The 27,519-nt window shown below is 42.2% G+C and overlaps 1 protein-coding gene across 3 annotated transcripts in view; it reads right to left on the minus strand.

Moving 5' to 3' along the window:
* The window catches only part of LOC121293889 (T-lymphoma invasion and metastasis-inducing protein 2-like), a 385,212-nt gene that overhangs the window by 190,475 nt on the left and 167,218 nt on the right, over positions 1–27,519 (minus strand). For 2 of the 3 annotated variants that reach the window (XM_041217341.1, XM_041217335.1), the window contains 4 exons: positions 23,110–23,545; positions 17,726–17,898; positions 13,760–13,984; positions 3,248–3,433 (listed from right to left, as the gene is read on the minus strand). In XM_041217341.1, coding sequence (XP_041073275.1) covers positions 3,248–3,433; positions 13,760–13,984; positions 17,726–17,898; positions 23,110–23,545 — 1,020 coding nt within the window. The remainder of the gene's footprint in view (positions 1–3,247; positions 3,434–13,759; positions 13,985–17,725; positions 17,899–23,109; positions 23,546–27,519) is intronic. The other variant, XM_041217350.1, reaches the window with a different exon arrangement.

The following is a 27,519-nucleotide window of genomic DNA, read 5'->3' on the forward strand; positions in this document are numbered from 1 at the left end:
CTTTCTCCATTCCGTGGCGTTGAACCACTATCTGTCAATTCGGCAGTTGTGGTGATAGGTAGTTGTTGGTTTACCCCGTTTTTTCCGGGATGAATGAATGGTGTGCTTGTCCTATAGTGTTTTCTCCTCTTCTTTCATCCTGTGGCTTGCTGTGACACATATGAAAGTTCAGGTTTCAACAATGGAATCTTAATTCCCAATTGTTTCATAATTTTAGCTAAACTTTGAATTACTTTTTCTTTTCCAGTTGTTTTGAGAGCTTATGGATCTGTTCATTCAGTTCTGCAACAACTCTGCTAAGTGGAGTTGTTTTTTCTTCCCCAGGGTTATCTGCGGCACTCTTATACAAGCTTAACAACTTGGCCTGGGCATTCAGTTCTTTTCGAAATCTTTCTTCCTTGGTCACTGACTGCTCCTTAGACTCTTTCAATTCATTTGTTAGATCTTCAATCTTTTCTGTAGAATTCACCTTTTCCACTTTCAAAATCTGGATTTGCTCGTCCATACTGTGCATCTCATCTTTCATGTCGCTCAGATTGGACCAAAGTTCAAGTTCATCAGTTTTGTTGTTAATTCTGTTTTCAAGCAACTGTTCTGATTCATCAGCAATTCCTTCTCCTAGGAGCTGTCTCCTCATGCACTAGGATCTAGGGTAAGCAGTAAAATTATTTTTGGATTGCTGTAGTCAAGTACCAATACAAGCACAAAGGGTCTTATGGTTGCCTCTAGTGCTGCAAACCTTTATGGTTTGTGTTTGGCAATTTTGTTACTAATTATAAATCTAAAATTCAATTATTTTTGAAACTGGCTTCTCTGATCATCTTGGCTAATTACAGCAATGAATGTGGTTTACCTGCTATAAAGCTACTGAATATATAGATCATTCTATGCTTCTGTCAATAATGCTACCGTTCCTTGAAGTTCATCAAGTTTTAATTGAAGATCCAAGTGTTCTACTTCCTGTGAACTCGTTAGTTCTCATTTTTCCTTACAAAACACATCTTCTGAATGTGAAAGTTGATTCTCTACATCGATCAGTTTTTCCTTGGCAGAGTATAATTTCTCTGTGCTATCACTGAGTATTCTCATAATCGTGCTTCTGTTTTTCAGACTCCTCTCATTCTTTTGCAAGTGCTTCCACTTTCTCTTGCCATTCTAGGTTCTTGATTTTTACCTCTTCATATATCTCCTTGGAAATGTAATGTTCTTTCAAGGTTTCTTCCAAATGGCTAACCATTTTCTTCAGCTCTGTAGTCTCATTCTTGTACCTCTAACACCTCAAAAAATTTGTGCATTCAGATCTTGAACAGTTTGGTTCATTGGTGACTTTAGCATCTCGTGTGTTTCCAATATACTCAGCTTTAATCTTGAGTTTCAAATCTTCCAATTCAGTTCTGATACGAATATTTTCCAGTCTTACTTTATTGTCCTTTGGCAGGCTTTGTTTATTTTGGGTTTCATCAGACAGCTTTCCTTCATTAACAGCCAGCTGCTCGCTCTGCATAGTCCCCTGGTGTTGCAGGTCAGGTAATGTGTTGGGATTTCCAAAAAGATGTATTTTTCAAACTTCCGGAATGTTCCCTGCCTTTCTGGCATCTTCGCCTGGTATACTCAGGTACTGCCTTCATCCTTTCGATGCTTTACCGGGGATTTTCTGTGCCTCTTTTTAAGGTCAGTGCGATCCGCATCTTGAAGATTAAAATATTCATCAACGTATTTTAACATTTAACATTTCATCAAAGCTAGTTGAGGATTCTTTAATGCACTGCTTACTTCATCAGCAAGTTCACCAAACCAGTATAAAAAAGTATGAATCTGGATTTTTTGTGACTTTCTACTTGATGTACACCAGGAGCTTAAGAATTCTCTTCTCCAGGACACCCAATTTTCCATTAGGTTTGGCCCTTCGATGAATCCAAACTGATGTAGAGAGTTGGATTTTTGATCCATGGTTAAGAAGTTGCTGAAATTCAAAATGATTCCGCCGTTCATTTGAAGACAAAGGGTTTACCCATGCTTGCCAGTTTTGGTGGGCCCCAGGTGCAATAGTGCTTGCAGCCAGCCTTGAAAAAATTTTAAGCAATGGCTGCAAGGATCGACTGGCTGCGGTCTTCTCAGTTTCTGCATTATGCAGTAGGACCACGAAGCTTCGAATCCTGGCCTTTGCTGGTCTTTAAAGCTGCTTTTTCAGTCACGATTCTTTCAAATTAATTAATTAATTAATTTTTCTCTTCTTTTCAGAGTGAGTTCATGTTCAGGCACAGACTCAGTAATTTTTCTGACCAAGTTTTTAGACTGAAATCTTTTACAACCGAACTATTTAAAGGTTTCTCAGGGCCTGCTATATCCTGAAATGTAAAAGTTTTCACTCACCCCTGTTAGGTCTACTGCTTCTACACTCTGGGAATTGAAGACTCAATATTAGACACTATGCAAACAATTATTGATTACACCCATTTTGTTAGCTCATAAGATAAAACAAAACACAGAAAAGACATCACAAAAAGTACATGCCAGCAGTCTTCCATACACATTGCTATCTTTCACTATTTCCATCAAAATTTCTGTATAATTTTGGTATTCTTCACACATTTAGTTTGCAGGTAAGAGAACTGAAAGAGGACAAGAAGCTTCTTGAGGCAAAGTTGGGCTTTCTTGCATTTGACCAGGAATAGCATGGTCACCTGATCTACAATTAAAAAGGAATGCATATTTTAAATTGCCTTATTTCTATCGCAATTATAAATTTATTTTGGTTTCAAGATATAATTTTAATAAGTAATTTTGAATTAAAAATCAGAACTTAAGGAGTCCTGTAGCAAAAATAAATTTCTATTGAAACATATGTATGAAAGAGTACTCTTATCCACTCTGTTAGTTCGTCAAAGAATTTAATAAGCTTGATCAAAGCTTCCCTTTTGAAATCCATCCTGACTACTTTCTTTTATGTTCAGTTTCTAGATGTTTTCTATTACATCTTTGAACATAAGTTCTTTTATCTCTCCTACCAACAGTGTTAAGCTAGTTGGTCTATAGTTTCCTGGATTTGTTTTTTCTCCCTTTTAAAATACCTATATAGGGATTATATTAGCTATCCTCTGGCACGATATATATATATATATATATAAATTGTTCATTGTGATCAATGTATTACATGATGACCCAAATGTGAAAAGGGGTTGCTGTAGGAGAGGAGAAGAATAGAGAAAGTCAAATATCCCTTAACAATTTCCAGGTCTATCCTTACCAGAGCATGAAATGAAGAGACGGAGAAGATGCCCAGCCTGCTAAGTGCCAATTTGGAAGGCCGACTAGCTGCTGCAAGGAGGCTCTTGGGATTGGGTAGCTCACCTCCCTGTAGACTAGCCAGGTAACAGCGCATTCGAAACAGGTCCACATTAAACTTCTCCAGGTTATGCTCCCACTGCTGGATCTGGTAATGAAGGCGTTAGCAGAGAATTATTTACCGCAGTTTTCAATTCATACAGCCTAATGGATTATTTGCAGTTTCTATTCAAAATAAATTTTGTGGAAGGGGTGTTTTGACACTGTATTTTATGTCAAGTTCAACAATTTTGGCATATTCTCAGTATTCCTCAACACCATTCCTTGGTAAAAATGGTTGAACAGGCTCCATTATCAGAACATATCATAAAGTGTCAATGGTGATTTTGCATTGTTTAGATCTAAAAAGTAACCCAGAAGTTACTGGTTAGAATTCACATAACTATGCCTGACATCAATCAAAAAGGAGGAACATATCAACATTAACCTACTTTATGTAGGCTAAAGTTACTGATGTCCATTTACAATTGAAGATCATTTTATTTCTGCACATCATCCATGTACTTTTTTAAAAATTCTTTCATGGGATGTGGGCATCACAGGCTAGACAAGTATTTATTGCCCATTGCTAAATGCCCTTGAGGTTCTTGAACCACTTCAGGCCGTGTGGTATAGGTTCATCCATAGTGCTGTAACTAGCAGCAGATGGAATTTAATTATGAGAAGTGCAAGGTGATGCATTTTGGAAGAAGGGTTAGGGAGGCGATATAGACATAATGGCACAATTCTAAAGAGTATACAGGAACAGAGGGGCCTAGATCTTTGAAGGTTGCAGGACATATTGAGAGAGTGCTCAGCAAAGCATATGGCATCATGGACTTCATAAACAGAGGCATTTACTGAAAAAGAGGGGAAATTATGCTGAACTTTTATGAAGCTCTGGTTAGGCCCCAACTAGAGTATTCCATCCAGTTCTGGGCACCACACTTGAGGAAGGATGAGGATCCTTGAGAGGGTGCACAACTGATTTACCAGAATGGTTCCAGAGATGGGGGGTTCTATTTACAAGATTGGGTTGGAAATGCTGGGATTGTTCTCCTTGAAGCAAAGGAGGTTGAGGGGATATTGGATGGAGCTGTAAAAATTATGACAGGCCCGGATAAGGAAACAAGGGTAAACTGTTCACATTAGCTGATGATACAAGGACTGGAGGACACATATTTAAGGTTTTGGTAAGAGATGCAGGGGGAATGGGAGGGGGAACTTTCTTCTCACAACAAGTGGTAATGACCAGGTACTGAGAGTACTGGAAGTGGACACGATCAATGATTACAAAAGGAAATTGGATGGGTGCTTAAAGGAAATAAACTTGCAGGGCTACAGGGATCGAGCAGGATTGACTGTATTGTTCTGCGGAGAGCCAGTATGCACGCAATGGACAGAATGGTCTCCTTTTGTGCTATAGGTGACTCTATGATTATGATCTTGTATGTAAAGGTTGTATTAAAAATGACAATTTCAGATCATTCTTGAAAATTTAAAGACAACTTCAGAAATTTAGAAATGTAGTTGCTTTACATGAGACCATCAGTAAATAGATATTGCACAACAAGCATTACAGGAATGTTGGAATAAAATAGGTGTAGACTTTCTTGCAGGTTCTAAAAATACGGATAATGCAACTTCAGTTCAGGTATCACCTCTGCTTAAAGTCACTTCTAAACCTGTAGTTGATTTTTTGCTCAGTAAGAAAACCTTATAAATACTCAAGCCAATTCCCAATTGCCTTTCCTCCACACAAAGATAAAATCTCAAAAGCTTTAATTTCTGGCATCCTAAATACCGTTAAATGCAACATAGTAGTTGACAGAACTTCCATGCTCTCACCAGAGAACATTCGTTGGCATCTATGTTTTGTACATTGAACAAATATTATTTTAGTATTGCTGAGAAAAAGAGACATGTCTAAGTTTTTTGTCTTGCACTCATCAGGGCACTCACAAGAATACTAATATAAGGGGGAAAAATAACAATTTATATAGTATGTAAAGAGAGTGCTGATTGGTTGGCAAGTGGCATTGCCATGGAGAATGCACCACTGATTATGACTGACAATTAACTGCCAAGCATTGTTTGAAATTTAAACCAGGCAGCTTGACTCTGATTGGTCAAGGCATTGCCCTGAGGAATGAGTCAGCGAATGGCTGTCACTTACTTTGTTTAGCTGAAACAAGCATAGTGTATGTACATGTTTTTTCTGTCTGCAAAAAACAGGGCCCTGTATATTATTATACGTAGCTTCCTCCTATACACACAAATGCACCACATTGCGAGCCCAACTGACAATCTTAAATTGATCATCAGCATAATTCTTAGCACACTTTCGGCCCTGAAAAGTGCCCATTGTACCACGGATTTCCCTGGAAGGGCAAGGTATCTCAAACATTTGATCAACTATGCAGTAGCAACACGAGTGGTATTTGCCACTAACAGGGTGCTGCTGTCAAGCCAAAAGCTGTTCTGCCTAACACAAATGAATAATGACTTTCACTGCGAGTGTGATGCTAGGTATGTAGCCCGTACGTTCCAAAGACTAGTGGATTGAATCAAACAGCATGTCCCAGCCGCTGTTCGCAAAGGGTAGGGTACAGAGAGTACCCAACCAACCTGTACTTGTAAAACTAAAAACGGTGTCCAACATTAGATGTGATTCCACAACTGGGCAACATTTGCTAAATAGTCCTCAATGTGCTAAGAATTACGCTGACAACCAATTTGAGATTGTCAGTTAGCTCGCAATGTGGTGCATTTGCGTGTGCTCAAAGCTACGTATACTAATACACAGGACTCTTGTTCTTTCTGCCTGCAAAGAACATGTACGTACACTGCGCCAGTTTCAGCTAAACAAAGTAAGTGACAGCCATTTACTGACTCATTCCTCAGGGCAATGTCTTGACCAATCAAGGTCAAGCTGCCTGGTTTAAATTTCAAACAATGTTTGGCAGTTAACTGTCAATCACCATCAGTGGTGCATTTTCTATAGCAACACCAATTGCCAACCATCAATCAGCACTCTCTTCACATATAGTATAAGTTGTTGTTTTCCCCCTTACATTAGTACTCTTGCGAGTGCCCTGATGAATGCAAGACAAAAAGCTAGACATCTCTTTTTTCAGCAATACTCAAGATCTGAACTACCAAACAAATAGTATTTTACATTGTAATATAGTTCAACCTCACCACTGAATTGTTCCATATTTTTATCTACAGGTAATACACAAAGTCATCCAGAAGAACTCATCAGTCGTGTTCTCAACTGGGGCATCAGCTGCCAGTTTAATTGAGCTCCCAGTATCCAAGTTATTTTCCTCCTCAAGGGAGATGACTCAATCTCGAAGAGGGTTTGAGTTTCATTCCACGATCAATGCTTCTGAAAACACTCAAAATAGTGCTGAAATAATTTTTCAGATCATATCAGTCCTTCACAATCAGCCATTCTGCCCTCACCCTCATGAAAGTCAGATTGTGAATCTTAGCTCAAGAAGGATTCCATGTTGGATCTTCTTATGCAACACTTCAGAATCAAAATACTTGCTCATCCACTGATATATTGTTCTCCCTCCAGACCAAAGAGTTAACTATATTTTCACAAAAATACAGTTGTTGTTGATGGGGTTTGTCCAATTTCATGCTTTTTTTTACTTAATCTGTCAAAAACCATTTGAAAAGGAGGCAAAAAGATGAGGCAGTAGCAATTAAGTCATAAACTCTAAAACAAAAACTTGACTTAGCTTTTTATTTTGTTTTAAATTTTATTCAACTTTTCTAAAGTTAGCCTGTCCATTATAAGCCTGTTTAGCCTCAACATCAGAAGGTTTTGAGAGTCTATAAAAGTCAAGTGCCCAGTCTTTTTTGCAGAAGCCAAGATACAATGCAGAGAATTAAAATAGCCCCACCAGGATTGCGTTCACACATGCATAGACTCAGAGCTTCCAGAATATTTGATTTTGTAAAGGAAGGACAGGTGGTCACTTATGGAGTTCAGGTAAAATCTGTTCCAAGACTTGAAAGCTTGCAGCACGCAACTGCTCGCAGATAAGCAGTGTCAGGCAACACTATAACATTAGTCCCTCGTCTTCTGCAGCAGTAGCAATTGTGAGAGCATTGGGTGAAAGGTGGTTGGGAGGTGGGGGGGTGGGGGAGCGGTGAAAATTGGGATGGGACTGATTTCAAAATAAAATTTCAGGCTGTCGCACTGACAACACTTTGAGCCATAAAGCTTCATCATTTTTACTTTACTGTCCAGATTTGGAGTCATATTTCAAACAAATCTGTACATCATGCAGAAGACTGTAAAGATACCAGCAGTGAGTTCCACCCACCCCCGATCACATCCTGCAACTTTACAGTTGCTAAGATTTTTAAGCGAAATTCAGGGCAATAAACGTTAAAAAGAATTTTTTGTGAGGTACAGTGAAATGCTGTTAAGTCTGAAGACTACCTTGTACCAATTTCAGATGTTAAAATAGTACCAGCTGTTCTCAGGGAAGTGCCAGCCTATAGTGTCTATTAGTGAGCTTTGCTTCAATTTCCCTGTGCGTGATTTATGGCTAATGACTACAGGAGAAGCTTACAGGGGTCGAGAGAGAGAGATTTCCACCCCTGCAGGGTAACAGGAATGTCATCATGCAATAGAATGTTCTACCAAGATGCATAAAGGCATCATTCAGTGTGCTGCAGGATATTATGTCTATATCCAGGGCAAACAAGTTATATGGAAAAAAAAGCCTGTTCAATGAGTGGAAATAATACACCTACTCACTCTGCTGTAGAAAGAGTGATTTATTTTTGGGTATTCATTACTTTCAGTCCCAGACATATTAAAATGTCAAAGAACGCATCTTTGCATCTAGTTTAAACACGCAAGCCACAATTTTTTCTTTGACTAATGCAGATGTACCAAACAACATTAGTTATGACATAGAGCTGAATTTTGCTCTTGATGGGCGGGCGGGCCCAACCGACTCAGCAGGCAGGCAGCAGATCGTCGCCGCTGAAACAGGCCCCGCTGTGCTGCCATTTTACCTGACGGGAAGTGCTATGCGCTTCCTGTGCGGGCAGGGGAGGAATTCCCCAACTGTGAGAGTGCGCTCTTTCGTGTATGCACGCAAAAGAGCACACATCTCCCTGAGGCTAAGTGGTGCTTCAGGGAGATCGCTGAAAGGTGGTGAAAGTTCAAAACTAGAAAAGTAAAAAAAATCATTAACATGTCCCCCTTATGTGAAAATGTCACATGAGATGGGACATGTTAATGAAGTACACAAAAACTTTATTAAACTTTTTAAAATCCAAAATCAAACTTCATCCCGCCAGTGGATGAGATTTGGTAAAAAATCTCTTACCCCCCTGCCCATTGGGCCCATGCGCCGAGCCGAAGTTCGCACGGGCTCCTCAAAATCATTGACAATTGGTGACTTAATGGCCTTAACAAGGCCTTTAATTAATGGCGGGTGCTCATCGCGCTGCATAGCGCGCCTGCCGACCTAAACATCGCGATGCCGCACACTGACGTCAGGACACTCGCACAACATTTTAAGCGCTGACGTGTGGGCTCCGCCACCCGCACATCAGCCAGAAAATTCAGCCCATACTTTCCAGGAGTACAAGTGCAGCCAAATCAGTGTCACTTCAGTATTTTGTAAGAACCACTACGACAACAGTCTCATTATGTCTTAGCTTTGCACGCATTGGCCAGGAATTTCCCCTCAGCGATTTGGGGGCGGAGCCCATCGCCGAGGGGAAAATGACACAGGATGAGGTCGGGAGGAACCCCCGACGCCATCCTGGTCCATTTAAATCTTCAGGAAGTTGGGCGGACAGCGAAATCAGCTGTGTGCCCACCGACCTGTCAATGACCAATTAAGGCCATTGACACGCTAATTAACCTTGTTAAAGACCCTGCCTGTCCAACTTAAGGCTGGCGGGCAGGCCAGGAGCCCCAGCGGGCTCCAGATTATTCATGAAACTTCATCCACTGGCAGGATGAAGTTTCATGTTCGTTTTTTAAAAATTTAATAAATTTTATGTGTTTCTTATTAACTTGTCCCATCTTGTGTGACATTGTCACATGAGGGGGACATGTTAATAATTTTAATATTACTCTATTTTTTGACTTTTCTTACCTGTCAGTAAACTCACTTTGCCTAAGGGAGCAGTGCGCTCTTTTGTGTGCATGCGCAAAAGAGCACACCTTGACAGATGGGGAATCCCTCCATCCCCCCGCACAGGAGGCACATAGCGCTTCCTGTCGGGAAGGCCACTAGACCGGCCTTAATTGGCCCACCCACTCAAAATGGCGGGTGGCCCAGTTTCGGCAGAGGAGTTTGGCTGCCCGCCCGCGATCTGAGGGCAAAATTCTGCACATTGTCTTAAGAACATAAATAGGTATTCAGTCTCTCAAGCCAGCTCCACCGTTCAGTTAGATCATGGCTGATCTGTATCTTAACTCCATGTACCTGCCTTGGTTCCAATACAAATAGACATAAAACCAACTTTCTAAACCTGAACTAAAACTTAAATTTCTCAACTTACCCAAGCATCTACTAGGCAGTTAGCTCTCATCTAACATTATATATGATGGGATGCTGATGAGCACAGCTTTATACTTGTATTCAAATGCATGGCCACAGCTCTGTTTTCTTCTTTTCCAATTCAACTATTTTAGGAATAATTTGTAATATTCCATACTGTATGGCAAAAACCGAAAAACAATTCATCTTAAGTTTTTAGTAAATAACCATTTAATCATTAAATATAACCATAGTTAATTTGCCACACCTACAGAAAGATTTGGCAGAATCCAAGTATCTGACCCAAATAAATGCATTCAAAATCCAAAGGAAGGGATGTGGGGTCTCAAGCTCATTCAACAGAGGCACTTGGTTAGAGTAATTGCTAAAAGGCTGCTATATGAACTCCACCGTACCATAAAGCACCAAAACATGTATGGCCTTCCAATTGCCATTCTAAGTTTACAAATTGCACACAGCTGGAGAACTAGGTAAGCAATTGCACAAAAAAATTATTTGATCAGATTTCTATCATTATCCCTCTGACAGCAAATTAGAAACGCATAATCATTCAAATATTTAGCCTAATGGTTTAAATTGATTAGATGTAATGGGAAAATCCTGCAGGTTGTGGTACTCAGCATGGTGTAGCTATATCAATTTCCCCATGGAAACTGAAGTATTTTTATGGGTAGGGATCAAAGATCATTTATCTTTCAGAAAGGGCAGGCTTACTGGTACCCAACAGGACTATCAATCACTTTACTCAAGCATTTAACAAAAATTGAGCTAGAGGATTTGTCTGAATACAAGGGTCTTAGGAGAGAGCAATTTGCCCCTGTTCAAGCTATCATATTGAAAAGATCTTTCTGCCTGTTGCAATGCAAGGTAACAGCACACTCATCAGCAACCAAACATGCATTAAGTTAAGTTCAGGTTTGGGACTAAGGGAAAGCCACACATATAGTTATGTTTCAACACACAAATGTGCTACAAATCAAGCATTCTACTTCTGATTTGTTCCATCACATCAGACACTATGGGCAGAATATTCCCCCCGTTGGGGGGGAAGTTGATGGGCGGGCGCGCTTCCAATCAGTGCCCCCAATCGGAGGCGTGGTGATATTTTACGTGGGCGGGCCAATTAAGACCCACCCAGCATGACATCCGTGGGGAAGCACTATGCGCTCCCTGTGCGGGTGAGAGGGAATCCCTAAAATCAAGAGTGCGCTCCTTCGCGCATGGGCACAAAAGAGCGCACTCATCTCCCTGAGGCTAAGTGCTGCCTCAGGCAGATCACCTCTACTGTCAACAATATTAAAAATAGAGAAAAAAAATGCCCATACATGTCCCCTTATGTTAGAAGTTGGGACATGTTCATAATTTCCATAACAACTTTATTAAAATTTTTAAAATCCTACATGAAACCTCATCGCGCTGGTGGATCATGCTTCATGTTTTTTCTAGTTGCCACCAGGGCTCCTGGCCTGGCCGCCAACCTTAAGTTCCACTAATTACATTAATTGCTCGTCAATGTCCTCAGTTGGCCATTGACAGGTCGGCAGGCACACAGCTGATTTTGCTGCACCCCCGCCTTCCTGAAAATTTAAATGGGGCATGGTGACGTCACCACGCATCATTTTACGTGTCGGCAAGTGGGCCCGCCCCCGCTCACCGACGGTAAAATCCTGCCCTATGAATTATAAAATCAAAACAGGTAATAGATACCTTATCAAAATAATGATCAAAAGTTTAATGTCCTAAGCATATTCCTTGCTGCTTTCCCCATTCACAATCGAATGACCCAGAGATGATGGGCGGAATCTTGTTGAGGTGTCGGGGTCTTACCACTCTCCAGCCGGTGAGATACCCGCGCTGCCTTTTTTTGGGAAAGCGTGCTAAACCACAAGCCTATGAGGCAGTGATGAGTCCACCGGCAGGCCTTCCCCTCGAACCAAGATCCCAGGGGCGGAAGTCTCACACACCAAGTGCTGCCGGCCAGTCAGAGGTCTGCAGTGCCACAGGGGAGACGGCGGCTGCTGTAGTTCCAGGATCGTGGACTGACCCAGGCCATAGGTAAATAATGTGGCAGGGTGGGGGTGCAGAGAGAGGGGTGTTAGGATGGGGGAGGGGTTGTTGGCAGCAAGGGTAGGTAGTGGCTTTCAGCGGTTCCACCCTTCCCAATGTTGAGTCTCTCTATCAAGTGCTGAGTGTCTATGATCAAATGTCCACCCTGCATCCCCCCTCTCTTCCTGAAGGTGACAATCGGCCCACACAGTTTTACCTGTTGTGCACACAGCATGTCTACTGGCCCGACCACCACTGGTTGAATACCAGAGGCGGCAGAATAGGCCTATAAGCAGATGTTAATTGGCCACTTAAGGGCCTTAATAGGCAGCTTGGTGAGAAGGTCAACCATGCGTCTTCCCGCCCAGAACTTAATTTTGGCAGAGGCGGGAAGGCAGCGGGGTTCCAGTACATCACCACGCCACCTAATTACATGCCCTTCCAGCCTCCAAGCTTGCCACCATCGAGAGCACAAGATTCTGCCTGACATTGTGTGTGAATCAAAAAGGCTCTTCGTATTATTTCGCTGGTTCCATCCAATCTCCATTCACCAAAGAACAGCTCATAAAGAAAGGAGAAACACAATTTGGATAGGTTAGATGCTAAGTTAGTCTTCTTAACTCTTCAACATTGGATTTTCATTAAATTGCCAAAGCACCATGTAGCCAGGCAGTGGATTAACATCAATCAAATTGGAAATTGCATAGGTTATGAAGCAAATATTCAGTCCGGAGATTTCTAACATTAGATATGAGTGGAAGATGGTCAGCATATCTTTACACGTTCAAGTACATGTTTACATGTTCAAGTATACAGCACTGAATTACAGCACAATGGCCAGGATTTTCCTGCCTGCCAGCGTCGAGCGTGTTCGGCGGCATGAACGGACAATATGGTGTGAGTAGACAATACGGCACAGGTGGTGAAGTGGCCTCAGGCAAGGGAAGAGGCTGCAGGACGAGGGCTGTAAAGGGGAAGGAGGGTAACCCAGGGTGTTTGTGGGGGGCACGTGTTGATCTGTGCAAGTGGCCTCAAGATGATGATGCCTGAGGAGGCAGTCTCCAGAGGAGATAAGGCCAGATGGACGTGTGAGGGTATATGTGTGAGAATGAGTGGTGATGTCCCTTGGGCTGGCAGTAAATGAGATGCCAGTGAATGTGTGATGGGCTTGAGTGTGTGAGTTTAGACTGCTGAGATGGTTGCCATACCCTGGCTGCATGGATGAGATCATTCATCATTTATCTGCATTGGATGGCCATCCTCTTCTGTGCAGCATTAGCACCAATCACCACTATCATTGCCTACCAAGCTGGATTGGTAATGTAGCTGCCCCTCCTGCGGTCAGAGTGGAAATAGAGGACATCACAGCAGGCCTCCGTGGTGTCTAAAGGGCGCTAAAGGGCTGCAGTCTTCTTGCCTTTTGGGTCCATGTCTTCTTTGCTGCAGTCCTGGGCTGGAAGCACTGAGCATGGCTATACTTTAAATGTGACATGATGAAGCGGCGTTGCAGGCGAATTGGAGCCCGCCCACCATGGAAATGGCATGTTTCCTGGGAATGCATAAATAACCTGGCAGGTTTGGGATGATACAGCGTGGAAAACCACCACTGCTGTCAGTGGGTAAACTATTGCTTTACTCGCCCGCTACCACACTTAGTGCAAATCTAGGACAATTCCGCTGAATAATACTGGCACGCATCCATAACTGTTGGAACACAGACCTAACTGGTTATGAAGATCTGCATCTTACACTCCTGCACTAGCATGCAATTTCCTGAAAAAAAACGCAATTTGCAGTCATTCAAGTTCCTGGAGATCATCAATAAGATTTATGAATACCTGATTTTCAATAGCTTTCCTGTTTTTGGGATCATTTACAATAGACAGCTGTAACTCTGCCATTTTCTTCATCTTTCCATCCATATCAATCTTCTGCATGAAGCTTTTGGTTTCATTTTTTAGTAGCTTGACTGTATCCTCTTTCCCATGCTGCTTTGCAAACACTGACGCGCAGGCAGAATGTATTGCTGTTACCCAGTTTTCAAGATCAGTCTGGCTTGTAGCCTGAAAATCAGAATAATTAAAATTTAATACATGAAAGTCCTTGTAAATCATTTAAAATTATAGCAACATTTTTGAAACATTAAAATTAATTTGAGCTCAAGACAAAGAGTGATTGAACTAACTAACATACTTATGCTATTTCTTTTCCTTGTAAAATGATTTTACAAATTTGTGCGTGGTTGCTGTTCCAGATAATGATCTTGAAATTTTAGAAAACTTAACATTCAGTCTTGCTCAACTCAATTGGAAACTGAGCAGGAGACCAGGTGAAGGCATTAAAAAGGAATTTGTAATTTAAATTAGAAAGGCAAGGCTTCCTGATGTCTCAGCTCATCAAGACCACTAACAATTGCATATACAAATCAGGAAGTTTAAAAATTTGATTCCTGGTCAACATAAAATTAAATGGCCTTAATTAATGTGTTAGTTCAAATGTAAGCATTGGCCTCAACTTCCACCTGAGCTTTTTGATTCACTTCTGATGAAGCTATTTCTTTTGCAGTTACTTGCCTGCAGACTTAGAAGATGGGGAATCATCAAAACCTGCTATAACTTCTGTAGATTTTTACTCTACTAATATCCCGACATGAACTACTTTTTTAATGGCTTGACATTATTATAAAGGACATTGCACCCGATGTCGACTAATACTTGGAGATCTTTTTATTAATCTTCCCAAAAAAATTCATACCATTCATTGTATATTCATGCCCACAATTTACTTAACTTTACATTCGCTGTTTGTAGAGTTCTCCTATTTTTATTCTTTTCTGCAAATGCAACCACATGCAGATGCACCATCCTCTTCCCTAAGTGACTGCAGGCGCAATTTTACAAATGTAGCCACCCAGTATTTTGGCAATATGCTAAGAAGTTGTGAATGGGCTTAGATAGAGATAATCAGCAAACTACATCACCATGGTTGAACCCCACAAAATCTTCACATGAATCTACTTTCACACATTCTCTGATGGATATTTTCCTATCCTCCCTATCCCAAAGCTGTAGCCAATGTAACATCTTTATCTGTTGACATAATGAAATCAATTAACTCAGCACAGACCAAGAAGTCAACTTAAGACTCCCCCTAGCCTGTATCATTCAGTATTTTTTCAAATTAATCCATGGGATGTGGCCATCACTGACAAGGCCAGCATTTATTACCCATCTTTAACTGACCTCATTAAGTTGGTGATGAGCCATCTTCTTAAGCTGTGTAGTGAATATTGCCCCACTGTTGGTAGGGAGTTTCAAAATCTTTGACATAGTGACAATAGATTTCCAAGTCAGAATGTTGCATGACTTGGAACTTTAAGGCGGGGATGTTTCCATGCACCTACTGTTCTCGTCTTTCTAGGTGGTGGAGGTCGCAGACTTGGGAGGTGCTGGGAACAAACCTTTGGTGGGCAGCTGTAGTGAATCTGGTAGATAGTGCACACTGTGTACCAGTGGCTGCTTTACCCTGGATGGTGTTGAGCTCCTCGAGTGTTGTTGGAGCTGCACTTATCCAGGCAAGTGGAGAATATTCCATCACACTCCTGACTTGTGCCTTGTAGATGGTGGACAGGCTTTGGGCAGTCAGGTGCTAAGTTACTCACTGGAGAATACCAGTCTTTGGCTTGTTCATAGCTGAAGTATTCACATGGGTGGTTCAGTTAAGTTTCCTGTCAATGGTGGCCCACAGGATGTCAATGGTGGGGGATTCAACAATGGTGATTCCATTGTAAGTCAAGAGGAGGTGGTTATACTCTCTCTTGTTGGATATGGTTATTGTCTAGAATTTATTGTGGCATCAATGTTAATTGCCACTTATCAGCCTAAGCCTGAATTTTGGACAGGTCTTGCTGTGCATAGGCATGAACTGCTTCATTAAACTGAACACTGTGCAATCGCCAGTGAGCATTCCCATTTCTGACTTTATGATGGAGGGAAGATTATTTTTTGAAGCAGCAGAAGATGACTGATTCCCATCAACTTCAATATTACTAAGGCTCCTTGCCACCACATTCAGTCAAATGCTGCTTTGGTATTATGCAGTTAACGCTGATCTAACCTCTACAATTCGGCTCTTTTGTCCACGTTTGGATCAAGGCTGTGATGAGATCTGGAGCCCAGTGGTCTTGCCAGAACCCAAGCTGAGCATTGGTGATTAAGTGCCACTTAGTGACATGGTTTTCCTCCAGCAGTTTTAGCTACTAGACTATTGCAGGACCAGACAATATTACTAAAGTTTTTAAAAAATAGATCAAATATTAATTTCTTGTGCACCTATTTGTACGATATTTTGTTTGGAACTCAAATTCAAAGCAGAAAGATTTGTGACGACAAAGATTGAACTGATAACAGAAGCAAAAAACAGAACAGATGGCAAATAGAAACAAGGTGAACAGGAAGTAAACTTACATTGATAAAAAAATACTCTATGGGCTGAATTTTATGCTGGGGCAGTATCCCAACCCCCAGCATAAAGTCAGGGGTGGGTCTGCCTATGATTAGTTGGCTCACCAGACTGTTACTTAGCTTGAGGTAGGACTTCTGCCCCCAGCGGAGAGCAAGCTCCACCTCAGGCCCCCGTGTGATTGTTGGGGGACTGGGGTGTACAGGGCAAGAGGGGAGGGGAGAGAAAGAAGGGGAATACCTTGCGGGGGGGTGGGGGGGGTAGGAACTCTGATGGGCTAAAGGGGACTCAAAAATAAGGCATTTCCCTATGGCTGAATTCTGGCCAGGTCTTGCCATATGCTGCATGAACTGCTTCATTATTTGCGAAGTTGCAAGTAGAACTGAACACTATGCAATTATCAGTGAGCACTCCCATTTCTGACCTTATGATGGTTTCACCTGGTAGGCTGGACACTTGGCACTGGCTTCCCTTGCTATGGGTAAAATCCCAGGGATGACAGGAGGAGGCCCTTAAGTGGTCAATAATTGGCACTGTTGGCATGGCACCAAATTTTACTACCATCCCACTTGCTATCCCCTACCTCTGCCTGCCATCCAGCCCTCAGGGAGCTATAAAATTCTAGTTTATGTCACAAGGAGTTCAGTAACTTGACATTCACTGACATTTAATATGGAAGATTTCTGAGAACAGAACACTGCCAAATGCAGAAATCTTTAAAAGTTCAAGTGACAAACAAAATGACTTACAGCTATGATTTTAAGAATTGGAATTTATGAAGAACATGTTCTCTTAAAGTGCTTAACTTAAGTCCAGCTTACTCTTTACTTTGGTATGGTTTACAGATTACTCATGCATCACTCTTTCAAATCATATTTACTTTCATTATAACCATAATTATATTAAGATTTATTGCAAACACATCCAGTCAGCTATTGTACAGCGGCAGCAATCTGAAACTTAGTATGACAAAATTCTGAAAACTTATTACCAAAAGATTTGGAAGGATCGAGGCACTATGTTCAGAGAGAGAAGAGCTTTCTACTTGGCCTCCCTATGGTTTTGTTTGTAAGTATCCTAAATAAAGCACACTTTTAAGCTGTGATCACCTCTAATTTCTCCCTTACTGATTCACAAAGTCATCCATCCATAAAAGGACCTTAGGGTATATTTTACATTAAAGATGCTATGTAAATATAAGTTGTTGTGATTATATGCATTTTTAAAATTTAATCCTTTTGTTTTGCATTCACCCTCTGAATGTCAGCAGTAGTTCTTCTCTTCCTTATATGTGCCCCTGCCATAGTTTGTATGGGCTACAATACAAGTAAATTAAGAAAAACCTGAAATAAGACGACATCCCCAAAGGCATTACTAAGACAGAACACATTTTCTTTCTTTGGATGTTCCGGTACAGGCTGCACTATACTATCTTCGGCGAACAGGGCATATCTAGGAACACTGTTCTGATCCATGAAGTTTTTCCCACTGGCTTCGTAAAATAGCAAGGTGCAACCTTTAAAAAGGGAAGAGAAAAGAAAGAAATTATTATGCCTTATCTGAAATGCTACTTGTACAAATAGATTGCATAAACCAACAACAGAAAAGTGCATTGGTATAAAGCAACCTACTATAGGTTCCTTGCCCTCACTTAGATGTGAAATGTAATGTATTTAAGAAGTTCCAAGTTTCAATCAGGTCGCTTCAAACTCATTCGTGTGGATTTATTTCCAAAGCTCAATAATCGAAGCTTACATTTGAATGGCCATCGCATTGGTGTCATTACTAAATATGGGAATACCTTTGCTCTTTTGTTTGAGAAACATTGATCAAAATAGAAAATAAGCACTTTAGAATCATAAGGTCATGAAAGATGCAACATAAAAACAAATCCTTTCTTTCTTCAGTTGGTGTGGTAGATCCTTTCTTCATCCACATAACTTTGTCAATGCAATTCTGTCATTAGTTAATCGTACCTTGACATTAGGTTGATAGTATGTCTAACTTGTCAAATTTGGATCCTTCCTAGATCATGTAACTATAATGGAACTCAGATGTACAAATAATTTCATAGTGACATGTTTTTGGCCAGAAGGGCTATTTTTATAAATAATCGCATGGCAGGTTTACAGGTCTAGGTGGCTCTCAAGTGAAATTCATATTGGTATAATTAATTGGTGAGTTTATCAGGGAGCCAAGGAGGTTTCCTAATCTAGTTTACTTTTTTTTTTGAGGTCCCTAACAAGGTAAATAAGACAATGTGTAAGGATATTATCCTAGATAGTCTTCCAGGAGGCATTCTATATGGTTCCATACAAGAGATTACCAGCAAATCTCGAGTGCACAGAATTAGAAAAACCCGTTTGATTTGGGTTGGAAATTTGTTGGAAGGTAGGAGGTACAGAGTGGGGATATTGGAAGCAAGAAGGTCTCTTGTGGCACAGTGGGTAGTGTCCCTGCCTCTGAGTCAGAAAGTCCAAGTTCAAGTCCCACTCCAGGATGGCCACAGAAGGTGCATTCATAACATGGCCAAACAGGTCGAATATCAACCTGTAAATCCTTCCAATACGCCCGTGGCAGGCATTAAGAATGGGAGTGATGTGGAGTGGCACCCCTCAAACAAATAGAATATTTGTCTTTGTTGCAGGGAATGTAAAGTGGAGGAAATCATGCTGCAGCTGTATATAACCATGACCAGAATCTATCTGGCGTACTATGCTCAGTTCAAGATGAATATATTGGAGGGGGTATAGCACAGTTTGAGCAGAATGACAACAAGAGTTAGGAGGTTAAATTATGAAGACAGATAGATTTCTGATATCTGAGAATATCAGCTAAGAGATTGAGAGGTGAACTCTTCAATGCGTTCAAAACGTTATTGGAATTTGACATGGTAGTAACAGAGAAACTACATGATGGGCTAAATTAAAATTTAAAATCATAGATACACGAACAGGAATGAGATCAGGAAGCACTTTTAGCAGAAATCTGGAATACACTTCTCCAAAAGGTATGGATGCTCGCACAATTGGAGCTTTCGATACAGGGATCAATATATTTTTGTTAAATCAGTATCTAAAGACAACCCAAGTAAATGAGAGGGCAGGCTTGATGGGATGAATGGCCTATTCCAGTTCCTATTTAGCAATCTAAATCAGGTGCTGACCTCTTATTTTTCACCTTATAAACTAGTGAAACAAAATTCAGATTTGAAAGCCATCCGAGGTTCAAATAACTTAACATGGCCAATGACAATATATTTAACCAGAAGATTAGGCGGTGCCTAGAAAAATATGCTGATGGAAGAGATTCTGGCAGCAATCACAGAGCAGTATTCAACTCATTAACCAAACAATTAACACTGATATGATGAAATTCAATGAAAATTTTACAAATTTAGTAACTGCCTTCAAATAGGAAGCAAGTCATAAATGAGCTATACATGTTTACTTGTTGAAGCAGGTTAGAGAATACATTTTTATTATACTACCTTTGAATGGTTCACCTTGAACATACCATTAGCAGAGTTATTAATGCAGTATTTGAATATTTAAAGCATACTTTGCATCAAACAGGCAGAGTGGTTTTAATGAGGAATTTTACTCTCATAGTTTGGGATAAGCAGACTAGCTCATGCCAGAAAGATAGAGTTGATAATTAAGGACAGGGCACTGAACATCTTGAAACTTTTCAGCTCAGCAGAAAGAACCAGCACAGATTCACTAAAGGGTAGGTCATGCCCAATGAATCGGATTAAATTTTTGAAGAGCTGACTAAGTAGTGGACAGAGGAATGTGTGCATATTATTCACATGGGCTTCCAGAAGGCATTTGATAAAATTCCTTGTATGAGACTGTCTGCTAAAGCTCATGGAATCAAAGGCAAATTATTGACCTGGTTAGGAAATCGGGTGAGCGGGAGACAGAGAGGGATAATGGATAGGTACTCTAACTGACATAATGCAACCAGTGACATCCCACAGGATCTGTGTTATGACCTCAATAACTGGAGGCAGAGAGTGGGGATAAGGGGGTCCTTCTCAGGATGGCGGCTGGTGACTTGTGGCGTTCCGCAGGGGTCAGTGTTGGGACCACAACTTTTCGCTTTATACATTAATGATCTAAATGAAGGAACTGAGGGCATCCTGGCTAAGTTTGCAAATGATACAAAGATAGGTGGAGGGACAGGTAGTATTGAGGAGGCAGGGAGGCTGCAGAAGGATTTGGACAGGTTAGGAGAACGGGGAAAGAAGTGGCAGATGGAATACAACGTGGGGAAGTGTGAGGTCATGCACTTTGGTAGTAAGAATAGAGGCATAGATTATTTTCTAAATGGGGAGAGAATTCAGAAATCTGGAGTGCAAGGGGACTTGGGAGTCCTAGTCCAGGATTCTCTTAAGGTTAACTTGCAGGTTGAGTCGGTAGTTAGGAAGGCAAATGCAATGTTGGCATTTATTTTGAGAGGACTGGAACATAAAAGCAGGGATGTGCTGCTGAGGTTTCATAGGGCTCTGGTCAGACCACATTTAAAATATTGTGAGCAATTTTGGGCCCTGTATCTCAGGAGAGATGTGTTGGCCCTGGAGAGGGTCCAGAGGAGTTTCACGAGAATGATCCCAGGAATGAAAGGCTTAACATATGAGGAACATTTGAGGACTCTGGGTTCATACTCAATGGAGTTTAGAAGGATGAGGGGGAATCTGATTGGAATGTACAGAATACTGAAAGGCCTGGATAGAGTGGACGTGGGGAAGATGCTTCCATTAGTAGGAGAGACTAGGACCCGAGGGCACAGCCTCAGAGTAAAAGGAAGAACTTTTAGAACAGAGATGAGGAGAAACTTCTTTAGCCAGAGAGCAGTGAATCTATGGAATTCATTGCCACAGAAGGCTATGGAGGGCAGGTCATTGAGTGTATTTAAGACCAAGATAGATAGGTTCTTGATTGGTAAAGGGATCAAAGGTTACGGGGAGAAGGCGGGAGAATGGTGTTGAGAACCTTGTCAGCCATGATTGAATGGTGGAGCAGACTCGATGGGCCGAATGGCCTAATTTCTGCTCCTCTGTCTTATGGTCTTATGGACTCACTGTATTTATTAACCACTTAAATGAGGGGATAGAAAGCTACATATCTGAGTTTGCCAACATCACAAGTGATAGGCAGCAGTGAAGATAGAAGCATAAAATTATAAGGATATTAATAGATGAATTAAATGAAGAAAACCGTGGCAAATGCATTTCAATATAGGCAAAAGTAATCCATTTTGGACCTAAAAAGGATAGAACAGAGTACTTTCTGAATGGTGGAAGTCTAGAAACAATGGAGGCCCAAAGAGACTTTGGGGGGGTGGGGTGGATGGGAGTCCAGATACATAGTTCATTAAAACTGTCAAGAACAGGTACAGAAAATAATTTAAAAGGCTAATAAACTGCTGGCCTTTATATCTAGAGAGCTGGTACACAAGGAGGTAGAAGTTATGCTACAGCTACAGCTCTGGTTAGATGACCCCTGGATTACAGTGAACAGTTCTGAACACCACAACTTACAAAGGAAAAATTGACCTTGGATGGAGGGCAGTCTGGATTTACCATAATGGCATCTGAACTTCAACTACCTGGCCATTCTAATTATCAGACTTCATCCAGAATTTTAGTCTGAGACACTTCTGAGCACTATAGGCTGGATTTTCATCCTCAAGTTGGGTAGCAGGAGTCAGGAAAATTCCTGGCTTCGCTCACCCGCCTAAGGAGAAAGTGATTCCGAAGGTGTGAACTTCATTTCCGGGGGTCAGGTGCAGGTTGCAGTCAGGTCAGCCAACCCAGGAAAGAGTTCAGAGACAGCCACAGGGACTGCCAGTTGCTGAGGCAAGTTGTTTAAAAGGTCCGCCTCAGTGATGTAGGACTTAGTCCCAGTTATAATGTTAAAAAGGTACAGCTGGTTCTATAGTTTAATGGATGTCTGGCCTCACAGCCAAGCCTCATTATGCATTCTTGGTTCAGAACCTGGCATCCATTAGATTATTGAAACAGCTAAGCCCCAGGGAAACATTGCTTGATTGACTGCTCTGGCTCTCTGATCTCTTCTGTCAATTGCACAATTAATTTACACAAGATTAAGACATTTCAAGTGTTTACAGTTTCTTCTATTGATACTTTAAAAGGGTCTGGGTGATTAACACTTTCATTTGCTTGTAGTTAGGGGAGTTTTTTTTAAGAAAGTGGAAAATAATGAGTGAATAAATGACTTTTTAAAAAGCTTTTTTTGATACATATCCTACTGTCATTATAGGATTCATTGGTTCTATATAGTGTATGGTGGGGTGAATGGGCATGGAAGTGCCAAAGCTTGGTTTGAGTATGAGGGGTCATGGGGATGGGTGGAGGGGCACTGCTTGCACAGGGGTCCATGAGGAGAACATTCTGAATTTACCTTTCAAAACGTTCCCTCATGCAGGCTATGGTTCATCACAACTCATTGAAAAGCTGGCCCGATAATTGCGGAGGACTAGGGCATGCATATCCCTGCAATGGGGTTGGCCAGGTTGGGAATGTAGGGTGTGGGCTCATGACCCAAAGCAGCCCAAACTCTTAAAAGGCATTCCTGAAAATTGGAAATGGGGTCGGGAATCCCAGAATTGGGACCCGCCTGCCATTTTTAAAGGGCTCCTAAGTCATCCCTACTCTGCGAAAATCCAGGCCTACAAATCAAATCTGGTTTTTAGTAATTACCTTTAAGAGAAACCCAATATTGTTTCCATTTTCTGCGAGGTGCAAGCTCCAATTTCCTCTCTTTCTGATGTGTAACAAGGGGTTTAAAAGACAACCAGCCAGCCTTTCGAACAAACCCCTGTTCTTTTTCATACAATAAATCCAGTTGTTCTAAAGAGCTGAAGGAATCACTGCTGGTTTCCTCACTTCCTGTAGACTGGTCTGCATTTTCCACAGATATATGACCCATTTCCAACTCTCGCATGAAGTTCTCATAAATGCTCTGTCTCAAGACATCATTGCCAACCGCATTGGTAGAGTTACTTCTGGGTGGTAATGTATAGCTGGAGCCAGGTGACCACAATAAACTTGATACCTGGGAAGGAGAGCTGGTGTCTGCAGTCACGCCATCAATTCCACTGTCACAATATTCATTTATATCCTTGGATCTAGAGTCCTGAAAAATTGATAGTATTTTTATCTGATTGCAGAAAAACATTTTCGGAGCCTAAACAGAAAATTGCAAATATACTGTTCATTCAAATGTGATAAGATTTTCTATCACATACCATCTTACCATTGCCCACATATAAATCATAACCAAACATTTGTTGAGTACTTGTTGAGTATTATCTTTAAATTGAGAGCTGTGCAACTATAATGCAGGCAGACATAGTCTTCATCTCCCTTATCTGGGGAAAGTGAGGGAAACCAGAATGGGAACAACATAGCACAAATGATGATCAGGTTTTAAAAGCCAAAGCGAATACAAATATATTAAGAATGATGAGTTATTTTTTAGTAATTGAAGGTTGTCATCACTACCTGACCAGGTTTATTATCCATTGCAAAGCAATATAATCTTAGACACAGAGTACCAAAGGAGGCCATTCAGCAAATGATCCTTGGAGGATCTATCCAATTAGTCCCATTCTACTGGTCTTCCCCATAGCCCAGTAAGAATATATCCAAATCTCTTTAAAGTTGCTATTCAATCTGTTTCCATCATCTTATCAGGCATTGAATTTCAGATCATAAACTTCCATGTAATAAGAACAATTCTCACCTCCCCTTAGGTTCTTTTTATCAATTGCTTTGAATATATTTCCTAAGTTACTGGCCTTTCAGTGGAAACAATTTCACGTTAACTTTATAAAATCCCTTCCGAACTTTGAACACTTCCACTTCACCTTCTCTGCCCTAAGGAGAATAATCCCAGTTTCCCTAGCCTCTCCATCTACTGAAGCCCTTCATCACAGACATCATTCTAGTAAAACTGCTCTGCGCCTTCTCCAAAGCATTTATACCTTTCCTCAAGTGTTGTGTCCAGAATTGGATAGAATACTGCAGCTGAGATCTTAATTAGTGACTTAAAAAGGATTAGCACAGCTGGATTACTTTTGTACTCTATGGCCAGAATTTTCCAGGCCCATTGGCGTCAGGCATCATGGCGAGTGGGGGGGAGACAGTATGGCAAGAAGGCCAAAAATCAGTTTTACGCTGTTGTGAAACCAGTTTGCAATTGTCCACTCCACCTATCAATGGCGGGCTGCGTTTCCCACTGTCGCATGTCAGGAATGTCATTTTAATATATTTGCATCTAATTATTAGCCCTGCCCGCTGGAATCATACCCCCCTGCCAAGTTTACCGTCCACGTCGGCGTGACTTCAGAACAGCATGCTTTACGACTGCCTTTAAAAGGCGAGCACCTGGCGAGCCGAACTTCGAGGGGAACTCAGTGGTGAGAGTACACAACCTTGTACAGTTTTCACGAACATAGCCCATAGAACATCAAGGAAAAAGCGTTGTGCATACACGGGGGGAACAGGCAAGTCGCTTTTTCCCAGCTGGCTTTCCATGCGGTGCCAGGCAAGGGCTCCAGTGCGGGTCAGGCCAGGTGGGGTATACAAATCAGTACAGGCTGAAGGAAATACACAGGAACATGCCAGTGGGGAACATGGGTGAGGGAAGCAGCCGCGAACATGGGAAAGCTTGTCAAATGTGAACATTTTTCCACAGCTGAGACTGTTCAGCTGCAGCTCCATTGACATGCTTGGAGTCAGGCCTCTGAAGATTTTCCACTCAACTAATGCAAAAGCATTAAGTGCCACCAAATGCTGCAGAACTTTTCACTCCTTGGGTGCAGACATCAAATTAATGTGGTTTTTAAGAGGGCAGCAGAGCAATTGGCTGACTGGACAATTTGTTCAATCCCCTTGTGAAAAGTAGCCATGGAGCAGTCACTGGTGGAGGCGCGCAGAGCCCCTTGCAATATCTTCATTAAGGTTTGGATCAGTATCCATTATGGTTCAAGCTAAAAATGCAGCCTTGCAGTGCAGGTTAGGAGAATGCCTGTGCCTGAGCTGATGGCACAGCACAGTCCAATAGCTGAGGCTGCCACCAATTGATCACATGGAGTGGGTCAGGTGTGGGTGGATTTGGACAGTCAATGAGCGCACTACACACTGGCCATCCAAATGGTGGCTAGCACTCTCCTGCATGCATGAAGGGGCCTTAACCAACAGAGGTTCTTAGTACACCGATGCTCGCCCACACGTCTCTCTTTGATCCTGCAGCATGAGAACATCAGGCTCATGAAGCCTGGTGACTTAGTGGTATGTCTCATGGCTTACGGAGACCAGAGAAGAATAACAGAGTGGCAGAGACACCTGGCTCGGCAAAGGGCAAAGTACCTCCCTCAAGATGAAGGGGTGGCAGGGCCTGCTGCTCATGCAGCTGAAGATCCACAATGAGCCAAGACTCATAGGCGCCTTGCTAGACCCAGGGTCTAAAGCCAGCACCTGACATTTCTGCAGATGACTGCAGTGTCACTGAAGATTGCGCATGGCTAGGAAACTGGTCAGTCACATCAGCCACTTGCTGTAGGATTTGGTGCCACGAGGGCATGCACTGCCAGTGGCTGTGAAAGTGACCACGGTGCTCAATTTTTATGCCACAGGTGACCTGTGTGGAATCTCACGAGCCTCCACGCACAAGTGTATCCAGGAGGTCACAGACACCATCTTCGCAAAAGCACAGAACTTTGTGCATTTTGTTCAAGATCAGGAAAGTCAGGAAACAAAAGCGCTGGGATTTGAGAAGATCTCAAGTTTTCTACTCGTGAGGGGTGCCATCAACTGCATTCACATGGTGCTTAGATCTCCGTGGAACAAGTAGCCGACTATGTCAACCACAAGGGCTTCCGCTCAGCTGGTGTACAACCGCAACAACTGCATCCTACAGGTCTGCACATGATTCCCAGGGAGTGTCCATGATTCCTGCATCCTTAGCAGGTCTCAGATCCCTGATACCTTCCAGGTCCAGAGAGGCTGCAGGGTTGGCTCCTCAGGGACAAGGGCTACCCACAGAGGACATGGCTAATGACGCCCAGTGTGGCAGCCTCAGACTGCAGCAGAGCGATGGTATAACGAGGTGGAGCAAACGATAGGCATTTTGAAAATGAGGTTCTGGTCCTGGTCAGGTCCAGTGGAGCACTGCAATACAGTCTCCAGATGGTATCGCGCACCACTGTTGCTTGCTGCATGCTCCACAACCTGGCACTGCAAAGGGGGAAGGACCTGACTGAGGAGGAGATGGAGGAGCTGCACGTATCCTACGGCGAAGAGGACGTCAAAGGGGATGACGATGATGAGGTCCTCAAAGGAGACAATGCCGGTGACGAGGCCATTGCACTGGCCAGACAAGGCAGGCATGCCGAGGAGGCCCTCATAGCTGCAAGATTCGTGGAGGGTGATGCTGAAATGCAGTGAGGACAGTTCTGATATTCTCACCTTGCATCGGTGAACGTTTGACTCCTGTGCGGCTGATGGCAGTGCATACACCCTGTGTGATAAGGCTCCTGTCATGGAGATGCAGTGGAGGCCCTAATAGTCGCTCGATTCCAGGAGGATGATGACGACGACATGCAGTGGCGACGTTCCATAGATCTTCACATTGCCTCTGGGAATATCTGACTCCTATCTGGCTGAGGGCAGCTCACTTGCGCTCTGTGACCAGGGTCATGCCATGGATATGCAGACATGAAGCTTTAAATGCACCTGATCCTTTGTCAGCCTTCAGCATCTGACCCCTTCAGGAGCACAGCATCACCAGTCACTGACACTGAAGAAAGAGGGGCCAGCTCCATCTTAAAGGTGCTGAGAGCACACCAGAGAGAATGACAGAACTCTGTGACATATGCGCACAACATTCTGGCAGCAATGACAAGACCATTGAGTTGCAGGCCTCACTAATTTGTGCAGGGAGTGTGAAGCCAGACCATCACTTTGGTCTGAAGGTTACACACTGCACAAGGAAGAGGCCCTGGACTGAGACACTTGCCTTTATATTGTGCAGAAACCAAAGTTTCACATCTGAGTGGCATGAACACTGCACATCAGAACAAGGAGCTATAGGCAAGGAATTTATTT

This window comes from Carcharodon carcharias, chromosome 2 (assembly GCF_017639515.1).
Source record: "Carcharodon carcharias isolate sCarCar2 chromosome 2, sCarCar2.pri, whole genome shotgun sequence".
NCBI classification, from domain to species: Eukaryota; Metazoa; Chordata; class Chondrichthyes; order Lamniformes; family Lamnidae; genus Carcharodon; species Carcharodon carcharias.